Source organism: Pholcus phalangioides, unplaced genomic scaffold, assembly GCF_987345545.1.
Source record: "Pholcus phalangioides strain wild (caught in Gottingen) unplaced genomic scaffold, Ppha-v1.0 ptg000011l_1, whole genome shotgun sequence".
Classification (NCBI taxonomy): domain Eukaryota; kingdom Metazoa; phylum Arthropoda; class Arachnida; order Araneae; family Pholcidae; genus Pholcus; species Pholcus phalangioides.
Genome location: NW_028301604.1, coordinates 60217793 through 60231246, shown reverse-complemented (window position 1 = coordinate 60231246; position 13454 = coordinate 60217793). Strand labels below are relative to the sequence as shown.

The 13454-nt window shown below is 34.3% G+C and overlaps 1 protein-coding gene across 2 annotated transcripts in view; it reads left to right on the top strand.

The window, feature by feature from the left end:
- Nucleotides 1-13314, top strand: part of LOC149080646 (zinc finger MIZ domain-containing protein 1-like) — a 128690-nt gene extending 115376 nt beyond the window's left edge. The window contains exons 12-14 of one of the 2 annotated variants that reach the window (XM_089239814.1): nt 4615-4787; nt 7482-7838; nt 10225-13314. In XM_089239814.1, the coding sequence (XP_089095940.1) occupies nt 4615-4787; nt 7482-7838; nt 10225-10413 (719 nt within the window). In that variant the 3' untranslated portion in view covers nt 10414-13314. The remainder of the gene's footprint in view (nt 1-4614; nt 4788-7481; nt 7839-10224) is intronic. The other variant, XM_089239813.1, reaches the window with a different exon arrangement.
- Nucleotides 13315-13454: the final 140 nt, after the last annotated feature.

The following is a 13454-nucleotide window of genomic DNA, read 5'->3' as shown; positions in this document are numbered from 1 at the left end:
CAAGCTGACGAAATAGGTGGTGTGTTTCTTCCATCATTAACGAGGAAATTCTGGCATGTTCTGATGAAGTATCCCTCGAGAAAATTCAATTCCGAATTGTGTGTTGCTTTTTTAAAAACAAATGCTTTGTCAAAATCAAAATGATGTGAATGTTGCCAGCAGTGTTGGGCAATAGCCGAATTATCCGTCCGTCCCTTCTCAACATGCTTTCGGTGTTCGAGAACTCGAATATTTAGATTTCTTCTAGTTTGGCCAATATATCCATTTTCACAATTCTTGCATGGGATGAAGTAGATACCAGATTCTTTGGAGGGTGAGATAGGATCTTTCAGATGGGAAAAGGTGAGTATATTTGTTGGCTGGAATATTGTATGGAAGTCAAATTTCTTGAAGATAGAAGAGATCATGAAACTTGAAGAAACGAATGGAAGAACAACGGTATTAGAAAACTGTTTTGAGTCAGCTGGAAGCAGGTTCGTGGCGCATGTCTGGGTCATTTTTCTGAGGACCTTGTCGATGATAAAAGGTGAAAAACCCCGATTAGAAGCGATGTCACGAAGGATATTGAGTTCATTCTGGAGGGAGGCTGAATCACTGCAAAGTTTTAGTGCTCGATGAACAAAAGAAGAAAATGCCGAAAGTTTCTGATTGGGAGGATGAAAGGATTTTGCATGAGGTGGCATGGAGATAGCGAATGGCTTACGGTACACAGATGTATGAAATTCAGTGTCTGTCTTTTTAATGAGCACGTCGAGAAAAGGCAGTATATTATTTTTTTCCATTTCATAGGTGAATTCAATATGTGGGTCAATAGAATTCATAAAATTGAATAACTCAGTGACATTGACATCAGTCTCATCAACTAAAGTGAATGTGTCATCAACATACCTGATCCAAAGTTTGAAGTGGTGGGTTTCCAAAAGTTTTGTTTCGAAAAAATCCATATATATGTCACAGAGGATAGGCGAGAGTGGGTTGCCCATGGCAAGACCTTCTGTTTGGCGGTAAAACTTTCCAAACACTGAAAAATAATTGTGCGATACACAAAGTTGGGTGAGTTGACATATTTCTTCGATTTCAATCGAGGAGAAGTGGAATTCTTGCAGACGTTGTTTCAGGAAAGAAATTGCACCGCTGATGGGAATGTTAGTAAACATGGATTTGATATCGAAGGAAATCATTGTAGCGTTATCTGGTTGAATGCTGCGGATGATGGAAACGAATTCTGAGGAATTCTTTACTGTGAAACGATGTTTTTTGCAGAGAGGGGACAAAAGTTCAACGAGAAATTTAGCAAGTTGATGCGTAGGTGATCCAATGCAAGAAATTATAGGTCTTACTGAAAATGAAGGTTTGTGTATTTTTGGAAGAGCATAAAGTCTCCCGCAGTTTGCGGCGGATGGAAAGATGCGTTTCTTGGTCGAAGAATGTAGAATGGGAGTCTGATTGATTTTCTTTTGAACCAGTTTTAGAAGGGTAGGAGCTGGATCCGTATTGAGACAAGTATATGGTCTATCGCTAATTAATTTTTCAACCGACTCTTGATACATGGATTTATCAAGTACAACAATTTGGCCACCTTTGTCAGCTTGAGTGATGAAAATATTGTTGTTTCTTTTAAGTTCTCGAATGGCAGAGATCTCAGATTTCTCAAATGGTGAAGAAATGGTTTTTCGATTGGCCGAAACTGAAGAGGAAACCAAGTGCCGAAGAGATTCTTTCTGATCAGGAGAAATTTTACTGTTGAGGAACGACCGTTCGATGGGCGCAAGAAGTTTTGTAGGACAAAAATGAGGCCTAGGTGATGCGAAATTAAGTCCGTATTCAAGTACTTTCAAATGGGCACCAGACAATGTTTCACTCGAAAGATTGACAACTTTTGGAGCATTCGAGAAGTCAGAAAATTTATGAGAACTTTTTTTCGAAGAACTTCTTGCAAGAAGCTGAGTGAACTTATTATCCAAAATTTCTTGATGTTGGCGATACACGTGAAGTGCCCGGTGGAACGATCTTGCGTCAAGCTGGACGAAATCATCACGAGAATGTGCGAGAGAGAGATGCAGTTTGTACAAATCCAATTCAATTTTAGCAAGATTGCGACGGTGACCATGGATGATCGATCGCAAAATTGCAAGTCGACAATTGAAAAGGTTGCGTTTGATGCGAACGGAAACAGGCTGATTGGAAAAAACTTGTAAAAATTGTGGCATTACCTTGTGATCTCTGCAACGTTTCAGGAATGCAATCTTGTTAAGAATCCGGAGTTTCTTGATACGGAGGGCACAAAAATGGTTGATCGAGTTCATATTGGCGAAGTCCCAGGAATCAACGGATGTAGTATGAAAAGAAAGCACACGTTGGGCTAAAATATTATCACAAAAAAATGAGTAACTTTGCCTGGTTTTAATTTATACAAAAATTGCCACGTTTTTAAGACAAATAAATTACACTGGTCGAATGGTCGACGCGTTTCGGCTCTTCAATGGAGAGCCGTCATCAGGACCTCGTGGTCAGAACTCACACGAATGAAGAGTGATGTTTACGTCTGGTCGTCCGAAGAGTTCGCCTTTGTATTTGCTGCGTCCGAGTGGTCTTTGGATGCGAATTGGGGAGCCATCTGTTGTAAAGTGTTGAAAGTTTTTTCACGACTGAGGTTAATAAAGCCTGTCCAAGCTGACGAAATAGGTGGTGTGTTTCTTCCATCATTAACGAGGAAATTCTGGCATGTTCTGATGAAGTATCCCTCGAGAAAATTCAATTCCGAATTGTGTGTTGCTTTTTTAAAAACAAATGCTTTGTCAAAATCAAAATGATGTGAATGTTGCCAGCAGTGTTGGGCAATAGCCGAATTATCCGTCCGTCCCTTCTCAACATGCTTTCGGTGTTCGAGAACTCGAATATTTAGATTTCTTCTAGTTTGGCCAATATATCCATTTTCACAATTCTTGCATGGGATGAAGTAGATACCAGATTCTTTGGAGGGTGAGATAGGATCTTTCAGATGGGAAAAGGTGAGTATATTTGTTGGCTGGAATATTGTATGGAAGTCAAATTTCTTGAAGATAGAAGAGATCATGAAACTTGAAGAAACGAATGGAAGAACAACGGTATTAGAAAACTGTTTTGAGTCAGCTGGAAGCAGGTTCGTGGCGCATGTCTGGGTCATTTTTCTGAGGACCTTGTCGATGATAAAAGGTGAAAAACCCCGATTAGAAGCGATGTCACGAAGGATATTGAGTTCATTCTGGAGGGAGGCTGAATCACTGCAAAGTTTTAGTGCTCGATGAACAAAAGAAGAAAATGCCGAAAGTTTCTGATTGGGAGGATGAAAGGATTTTGCATGAGGTGGCATGGAGATAGCGAATGGCTTACGGTACACAGATGTATGAAATTCAGTGTCTGTCTTTTTAATGAGCACGTCGAGAAAAGGCAGTATATTATTTTTTTCCATTTCATAGGTGAATTCAATATGTGGGTCAATAGAATTCATAAAATTGAATAACTCAGTGACATTGACATCAGTCTCATCAACTAAAGTGAATGTGTCATCAACATACCTGATCCAAAGTTTGAAGTGGTGGGTTTCCAAAAGTTTTGTTTCGAAAAAATCCATATATATGTCACAGAGGATAGGCGAGAGTGGGTTGCCCATGGCAAGACCTTCTGTTTGGCGGTAAAACTTTCCAAACACTGAAAAATAATTGTGCGATACACAAAGTTGGGTGAGTTGACATATTTCTTCGATTTCAATCAAGGAGAAGTGGAATTCTAGAAGAAATTCTAGAAATTCCAAACTAGAAGAAATCTAAATATTTGAGTTCTCGAACACCGAAAGCATGTTGAGAAGGGACGGACGGATAATTCGGCTATTGCCCAACACTGCTGGCAACATTCACATCATTTTGATTTTGACAAAGCATTTGTTTTTAAAAAAGCAACACACAATTCGGAATTGAATTTTCTCGAGGGATACTTCATCAGAACATGCCAGAATTTCCTCGTTAATGATGGAAGAAACACACCACCTATTTCGTCAGCTTGGACAGGCTTTATTAACCTCAGTCGTGAAAAAACTTTCAACACTTTATAACAGATGGCTCCCCAATTCGCATCCAAAGACCACTCGGACGCAGCAAATACAAAGGCGAACTCTTCGGACGACCAGACGTAAACATCACTCTTCATTCGTGTGAGTTCTGACCACGAGGTCCTGATGACGGCTCTCCATTGAAGAGCCGAAACGCGTCGACCATTCGACCAGTGTAATTTATTTGTCTTAAAAACGTGGCAATTTTTGTATAAACAACTTTCTAATTGAAAGTTAGAGAACAAGGGGGAAGTGTATAAAAAATTAAATTATGTATCTCGGTTTATATAAGGCACCTAGTAAAAAAATGACATACCTAAAAGGGCACTCTACTTCGATACTTTTCCTAATTGAGAGTATGTTACTATAACCAGCGGTTTACAAGTTATTTGAGCTGAAACTGACCAGCTATTTGAAAGTTATAGCTATATTTGAAAGTTCTCACCCTGTATTATTCGATGTTATGACACAAGAAAAAAAAAAAAAAAAGCTCAGAATGACAATATATAATTGATATTTCTATATAGCTGTACCGAGTGGTCAAGTGACACCAGGTGGATCAAGTTACAATCCTTCAGGTGGATTTGATTTCCATTCTCAAGCTTCTGATTTTAGTAGTCCTTTATCCCATCTCAGCGAAAGTGTTTCTTCATTGGATCCCTTAGCCGCAATGGAAAAAACTTTAATACACCATGAACAAGTAAGAAAATGAATTTAAAAATATAAATTAGGTTTAATATACTCAAAATATTAAAATTTTGCTGAATAACAATATTTTTCATTTTTTCAAGATAAAATATTTGAAACAACATGTTTCAATTGGAATGAGTATATTTCCTCATACTTTCAAAATCTTCTTGAAAAGGATAATAAAAGGAAAATAAAAAGGATTATTTTCTTTTTTTATATATACAGGGACCACTGTCCAATGGCTAATTCTTCAACTACATAATATTCATAGAGGAAACTTTTAATAATACAAAATGAAAATGTTTCAAATATTGCTAGAAGTCATATCAAAAGTTGTTTAGGTCGAAATAATTTCTTCAAAGTTACAAAATTTACTTTTTTATACAGTTCCATGGTACTAGTAGTTATACTTGGTAAAATATTTTTCCTGCACTGACAAAAAAACGCAACAAAATATATATTCTGTAAATTTTATATATCAAATATTATATATATATATATTTCCATACAATTGTGTATATCAGATATTTTTGTATATCAAATATGCATTCCGCAATGGGTGCTTGTGGTAACCCAGGTTGATAAAATACACAGCGAATTCAGATGTGGAGACTTCAGGGAGTTTTATTATGTACTTATCCAGTTCTTATCAGAATATTTCCCGGCATAAAACTACAAAATGACAGCAAGAGGATAGCAGAGAACATTGCTGCCTTGAATCCTCCCCTTTCCCAGTGTTTAATGCACCAACCTCCCAGTGAAAGACATGAAAAAAAGAAACATTGTTGAAGGCTGTTATTTGGAATTAGCTATGAACTACAGATACTGGTCTAATCAGCCCTCGTGTAAAAAAGGATTAGGGCGCAACAAAAAATTATCTTAAGTTAGTTTTGACCATTAATTATTAGCTTATCAAAATTTTGAAATGCAGCTGCTGTGTGATTATGTGATGGCTTCATATCACAAAAGCCTCAGTTTTGATCCCTGTGATCACAGTGATTGTCAGCTAATGAAGGGTTTTCTGTAATATTTTTAAATATGAGGTGGGAATACAAGCCATCCTGCCACAGCATACAACTGAACCTCACACACAGTAGAAAAATAGATTTGCCAATTTCATGCTTAACAATTTGAAGATGAATACTGACACCTTATTACTTGCCTAGGCTACACAAGCCTGGTCTATCATCATGGGCTACTTCTTTGATGGACTATTAATTTACTACAATTTTACCTTTGAAAATATGGCTGTGTTTAACACTAGATTTACCATGAGTTGACATAACCTATTTCTACCAAAGGAGTCAAAATGACCCCTTTGGTATTTAATTAGAAAAATATAAATTCACCTATCTATTATGAAGTTAAAGTAGAAAAAACGAACCTTAATAAAATTACATCAGTTATAATTAGTTTTTATTATTATTTTTTATTTTTGATATTTTAATGTAAGGCATTTTTTATGAATTGTAATTTTTTATTGAAAAGTCTTCTCAGAGGGGTCAAAATGACCCCTTGATAAACCTAGTCTTAAGATGAGGCTTTTTTAAGGAGAGACCAGTTAAAGTTTGCATTTTGAAGCTGTAAAATTACACAAAAACAACTTTAGTGATCCACCACTTTGCTGCCTATAAAGATTAAAAATGGGTATTCCTGATGCATTCATGCCTGTACAGTCATTATGATATGCCTATGACTGTACAATGGCCAGACAGCACTTCTTTAACCCTTTCAGTACTACATTATTAAAAAATTAAACAATTATCATGAAATTTTTGTAGGTCATTTTAGTTCTAATTAAAGCCAAAAAAAATTTCAAAATATTATTTATTACACAACGATTTAATTAACCTAGTACTTGAAAGTTTCATCAACACTATGTACTTACAATAAAAATAAAAAATACCAATTCAAATATGTTGAATAATTTCATAATATAACGGAGATTTTTATTTTTATTTCATCACGAAAAAGCCATAATTTGTTTCATACATTTGTTAAGGAACATTTTTTAAAAGCAGCGAACACTTTTACAGGTTCACTTTTTTGTTATTTATCCTTTATACTTCAAAATATCAACACTCAACAACATATGTAAGGGATGCTACGGAGATTAAAAAGTTAAAGTACCGTCAGTACTGAAAGGGTTAACCAGTCATCTGGCCAATTAATTTCCCTCTATGCTACCATGATGGAATAATTATTATGGTCCATTAACCAGATGACTGGTTAACTCATAATGTTGGATATACACTGCACTTTTACGATTCTTAATTTGATGTGTAATGTGGTAAAAGCCCTTCGTTGTACACCCAGAATTAAAATTAATCAACCATTGGCCTCTTCTTCAATGGCTTCCTTTGTAGTTTGATTGCATACAGCCAGGCATTTACAACATCTCAAAACATTTTAAAGTATTTCTAACTATTTTCAATAGAATGTATAACTTTAATTTTCAGGGATGTAAAATAAAACTTTATACTTCAAAGTATAATGCACAATCAATTTGTCTTTTCTTTGCAATCTCAACTTTTATGTATGTACTTATTATGTATTTAGTCTGACATAAAGCTAATGATTACTTCTGCTTTTGTCCAAATTTCAAGAGTTCTGATGTGATCAGAATCTTATGTCATGACTATAATAAATGTTTTGTAATAATTATTTTCAAACAGTAGTACTCACATTATTTTCTATTTTCAAGCAAATGGGTCCTCCTAATGTTCATGAACAGTCCAATTCTGCAAATCGTCATGCTCCAGTCACATCATCATCAAGTTCATCACATCCAAGCCAGCCAGCCACACCATCATCACAAAGTCAAAACATGATGCATGGTCCACAAACTCCTCACACACCCCATACTCCAGTTAGTGGACCACCTAGTGTACCACCATCCTCACAACAAAATACACCAGAAAACAGTATTGTTCAACAAAATGGACATTCGTCTTCATTAACAGATCATTCAACTTTATCTCGCACCCCAGATCTAAGTGATCTCAGTTTTGACCCTGCAGCTGTTATAGAAGGAGAAGGACACGGGCAAGAAGGACTAAATGTAAGCATGCACATATATTTGCATACATTTATGAGAAGTGTACTTTAAATCAGGAATATTTTTAGAAAAAATTGCAATTTTTACATGGAATGATGGTGAGACAATCTGTGCATTAGCAGGGTTAAAAAAAAAGGAATATACAGTAAAACCTCCTGTAACCACCACTTCCGAACAATGGCCACTTTGGACATGGAGTCGGAAAAAAAATATGCATATCACTATGAGAAAAATTATTTTCAAGTTGATTTCCTAGGGAGCTTATTCCAACCCTGAACTCGATGGGGGGGGGGGGGGGAATTATATATGCTGTCTTTTTCGGGGTATGAATGCTAAATGGGTACATTGAACGCAGTGGAAAGGGAAAAAGAGCCACTTAAGTGACCTCTAAATGCAATGCGGATCACTTAAGTGATCTGTAAATGTGTCGCAGGTAACTAAAGTGATCTAGAAACAGCACCCCAGGTCACTCTAGTGATCTGTAAATATGCTGCTGGTCATCTGAGAATGTGCCGCTTAGTTCATTCTTACAAAATTAGGATTGAGATAGCGGGCCACATCAGATGAATCCAAGGATCGCATTTGTTTCATGTGTCATGGGTTGATCATGGATAGGATTAAATAACTATTTTGGGAGTTGCTTGTACACCATCTTGGACTATATCAGTTTTTCTAGCCAAGTCGTTTCTATTGTGTTGCATTGCAAGCCTAAATTTTAGTATGCAAAATAGCGCTGAATATCGGTTAACAGGGCTGCAACTAGATGCTTGGTCAGCTGGGGCAAGCACACACATTTTGGGGCGCTCTCCCACCTGATCCTCTCTAGTTGTGGCCCTGTCGATTAATCAATTATTATAACATTACAGTATCAATATAATCATACATTCTAATTCAATCAATTATATAATTATCATAATCAATTACAGAATGGACTATCATTTTATGTGCTACATACCATTTTTTTTCAGAAATATATGGCTACTTCCCAATAGTGGCCAAATTTTCACGGCCCCATTAGTGGTTGTTGTTGGAAGGTTTTACTGTAATTTGGAACTACATTAGAGCATTGATTTTCTTAATACCGATCAACCAAAACATCAATTAATCAAAAGCATTCTATTCGGCAAATTCACTGCCTTGAGATGGCTATGAAGTGGTTACAACACTGAGAAGAATATGATGCTGCCTAATTGCTGTCTTTAAAACATTTACGATATTTATTGGAGAAAAAAAATGAGTCTAAGCTCTGAAGTGAAAGAAAATTTTGGACTTCTTTTCCTAAACTACAGGCCTACTTTAATGGCCATTTTGAACTTGTCAAACTAGGCTAGTCAGTTCTCTGTTATTTTTAAGACGTGTGACACAAAATGTATACCTTTTTGTGTTTAATATCAACTGTTTGTTTCATATTGCTCCTATGACAGTGGGTGCAATTTTTTTCTGTGAATGATCAGTTATCTGAAAAACCAGTTATCTGAACACCCTCAGTCCCTAATTGTTTCGGCTAATCGATGCTCTACTGCATATTGTTATGAAAATAACTGATTTGATAATGATCACAAAACAAGTTGATATTTTTAAATACCTAAATAATCTTTAGCACAATATTTCATTCTACCTTCATATTCAGTTTGTTTCCCAGTTTGTTACATAAATAGGTTTTTATTTGACGAGTTGGTTTGGGTGGGATGATAATTTTTTCACAAAGATACTTTGTTAAACCGGTACTTACTTTCTTACTGCAGTAGGAAATAAATGAGAAATTATGGTAAAAAAAGGGGGTAAAAAATTAGCCAAGTCTGAATGAAGCTGTTGTTCAAAAAGAATGAACCAGAACCAAACTGAAAGAAAAAGTTGTATAAAAGGCTGTTTTTTGATAGGAAAGGAATGCTTACTACTTGTAATAAATTTTGTTCATAGATACGTATAAAAGTACAGAAAAATTTAGAAAAAAAAATTACTTTATAAAACTCTTGTATTCAGTTAACAGAAGTTGTTTTGCTCATTCAATTGAAGATATTTAAATAGAAAATTTTTTTCGACAGTATAAAAAAAATGGAACACCAAGTTTTTAATATTTTTTAGTTGTAAATTCCACCAAACACTTATGAGAGGAAACACATGATGCTATCTGTGGGAAAATCAAGAAGCTACCCATTTTCAAATCACCAATATGTTAAAATAGTTTTACTTACTTTTTCAGGTTTTTATTTTTTGTAATTGTCATGTTTGAAATTTTCTTGAGTATAACAGTAAAATGGCAACCATTTATTGGGATGTTTTTATATTATTCTTTATTTTATCAGCTAATAACTAGTCATTTTGTCTGTTATTATTTGTGTGTAAATTACAGCAGCAACTTTGAACTAGATGTGTATTTTTTTTTCAGCTACTCCCAGAAAGTGTGGATCCCATGGAGCTACTTTCATACCTAGATCCACCAGATTTATGTCCCACTTCCAACTCTGTCAGTAACAGCTGTACTACTGGAACTTCATCTTTAAGTACTTCCGATTCTGTGACTACCTCTTCTTCAAATAATAACAGTGATGATCTGCTTGCACTTTTTGAAAACTGAAGTTGGAATTACATTCACTTTTGATTCTTACGGGTTTTGAACCTGGATTTGCCGTCGATGAACACTTTTTTGACACAAAATCAAACTATAATATGTTGATTTGCAAAGGCAATTAACCATTTGTGTCAGTAAAATATGTGATGAAAAGTTATGGAGCTAAATATTATCTTGTATAAATTCAGATGAACAAACTTGTATAACATTTGTAATAAACTTCCATTAACACAGATATAGGTATAAAGCTATTTCCAAAATAGCAGAATGGTGGGGTTATTCGAGGGGAAAACGCACAATAGTGCATAATGTCCTTCAGAGATATAGTTGTGATTGCCAAAGGCACATATTTATAGAATTTTTCAGTTTGTACAGCACTTGAAGCATGTATATTTCACCGGTTTTCAATGTTTGCTTTGTATTCATCACAGTAGCTCACAAATTTTGTGAGGCAAAGTAAATGTTCACAAAGTGTGACAAACTTTGCTTTTATTCATAATATGTACAGGTGATAGAATAGAATTGAGCATATTCCTTGCACATTTGTGTTTATATGGCCATTTTTTTCTCACAATTCTTGTTGTTTATATGCACTGTGTAAAAAATATCAAAAGAGAATCAAAATAAGAGACTGGTCTATTTGAAACAGTGTTTTCATATTTGTTAATGCAATTTTCAAGGAATTTTCAATACTTAATACCAGTGGTTGGCAACTTTTCCAAGTTGAGAGAGGCAGAAATGGATTAAAAATCTCCAAAATTATCTAATAAAATTTTTTAACACTACAAAAGCTTTATTGTGCATTATAAAATATATGATTTATTTTCTCAATTGAAAGATGGCTCAAATTAAATTATGAGTACCAAAATTTTCTCTGTTATGAGAGATTAATTTCATATATTTATGTAGTTTGGATATACAAATACTCAATTTGCATAATTTGGGATCAATACCTAAATTTGTGTCTACATCAAATAAGTAGCATAAATATTTTCATTAGAACAGATTTTTGAAGTTGTTTTCAGAAAAATTGAGAATCATAAAAAACAGTGCCAAATCATATACTACATAGTTGTTTTAAAATGTTTGTGATCAGGTCATAGTTTTAATGTTAAAGGTTACCACATCTTTATTTTGACATTTTGAGCACATATTCATAAAAAAACCCATGTACTATACAATAGGGTAACTATCGACCACCTAATAATTACACATGATTCCTTGTGAAAAATTAATGTGGAAAAGTGTTTTTTGATTTGACCCATAATTAATGCGTTATATTGATTTAAAAATTGATGACATCACTTCAAAATTCTGTCGAATTTACTGAACCTACACCAAATGTACAACTTGGCATTTTAGAAACTGGATAGTAATAGTATATGAAAAATCCTGAAAGTAAATCAATAATAAGCAAAATAGTTTTTTTCTTTCTTGTGCTCTAAATTTTTATGTGATCACTGAGATGCCCCATTCGAAAAATCTGGGTCCTCTTTGAGTGAAAGTGGGTTCTTCTTTAAAAAAATGTTTCTTGAAAAAAAATTTTGTCTCCCCCCCCCCCCCCATAATTCACTGGTATCTCTAAGAATTTTCTTCCAGCATGCCTCAGGTAAGATCACCTGCTTATATTTCTTCGTTGAGACTGAGCGGTGGGTCATGTTCTGGGTAGGAGAAGGTATCTGTACGTGTTAATCAAGTATATTTCTAAAAACGTTTTATCCAAAAAAATTTATAAAAGTTTTGATGAAATTTCAAAATAAAAAATATACAATTTTATTGTTTACTGATCAACATGTGATCTAACTCAAAAGACAGGGTAAAAAACAATCTCCCAACAAATACATATGCACTCAATGCACCTTCCCTCAAAAAAAATCACTTAACAGTTAAGAGAACAAATGTCCACATTTTTGCAAAAAAGTGTTGATTTTGGGAAAACAATTTTTCAAATAGATCTCATTTGGCTAATACTTTACAAATCTAGTGATAAATTTGCCAATATAGCAAACAAAGGTACTACATAAGAACAAGGTTACAATTTCACACTACACAAAAATAAAAAGTGCCAATCACGAGAGAAGGCCAAACTTGGCTTCTAATGGGTTTGAATATATTTCAGTTCATTTTTGAAAAGTGGCAATCTTCTTGCTGAGGGAGAAATTTATTTTTGTTCAGTGTTTAGCACGTAGCTGACTGTTAGAAAAATTGCACGTCAAAAAATTTCAAAAAAGTTGTAACTCCCTTAATATTTGTCCCATCCAAAAATGAAAAACACTTTCCTGTATTAGTTTTTCACAAGGAATCACATCTGTAACTATTGGGTGGTCGATAGTTACCACCTGGTATGTGTGTGTGTATATATATATATGCATTACTGTAGATATACTGATGACTAAGATTTGACCACACGATATACACAAAATGTTCCATTTTAGTATGATTATGAGAATCGTGGATGACAGATATTACGTAAGAAATAGTCTAACTTGGGTTTCATGCTGCCAACCACTGATTTGAATATTCGAAAAATACTGTTTCTGTATATAGTGTTATATAGTATGTATACCTCATTTTTTCCTTCAAAATACAGGGAAAAATTATTTATTTCCTTCTTGTTTCCTGCTATTGTTTCTCCACTGAAACATTTTTAAATCTGAACTAATCATCTGAAAATAAAAACATGCCATTCACAAGGTTTTTTGAGAATGAATACTGCTATTATCTTATCAAAAACTTAAATAAGATATTCATCATTTTTTATTTTATGTTTCTGTTCTTTCCTCTTACATTTGAAAAAAAAAACCTTATGCATTCTAAGCCATTTATTTCAGATTTAATTTTTCTTTTCATCTGATTTTGTTCTCGAACTGTTCTGTAATGAAGAGAATAAAAATTTTGTACAAATTAGTATGATTGTTAACCCTGATTCACACAACTGAAAACACGCACAATTATTAATATAAATTATTTCATAATTTTAATCCCAGTTTAAGACGTTTTGTTGTTTTCACCTCCTGTTTATTTCAATAAGATGAAATGCACAATAA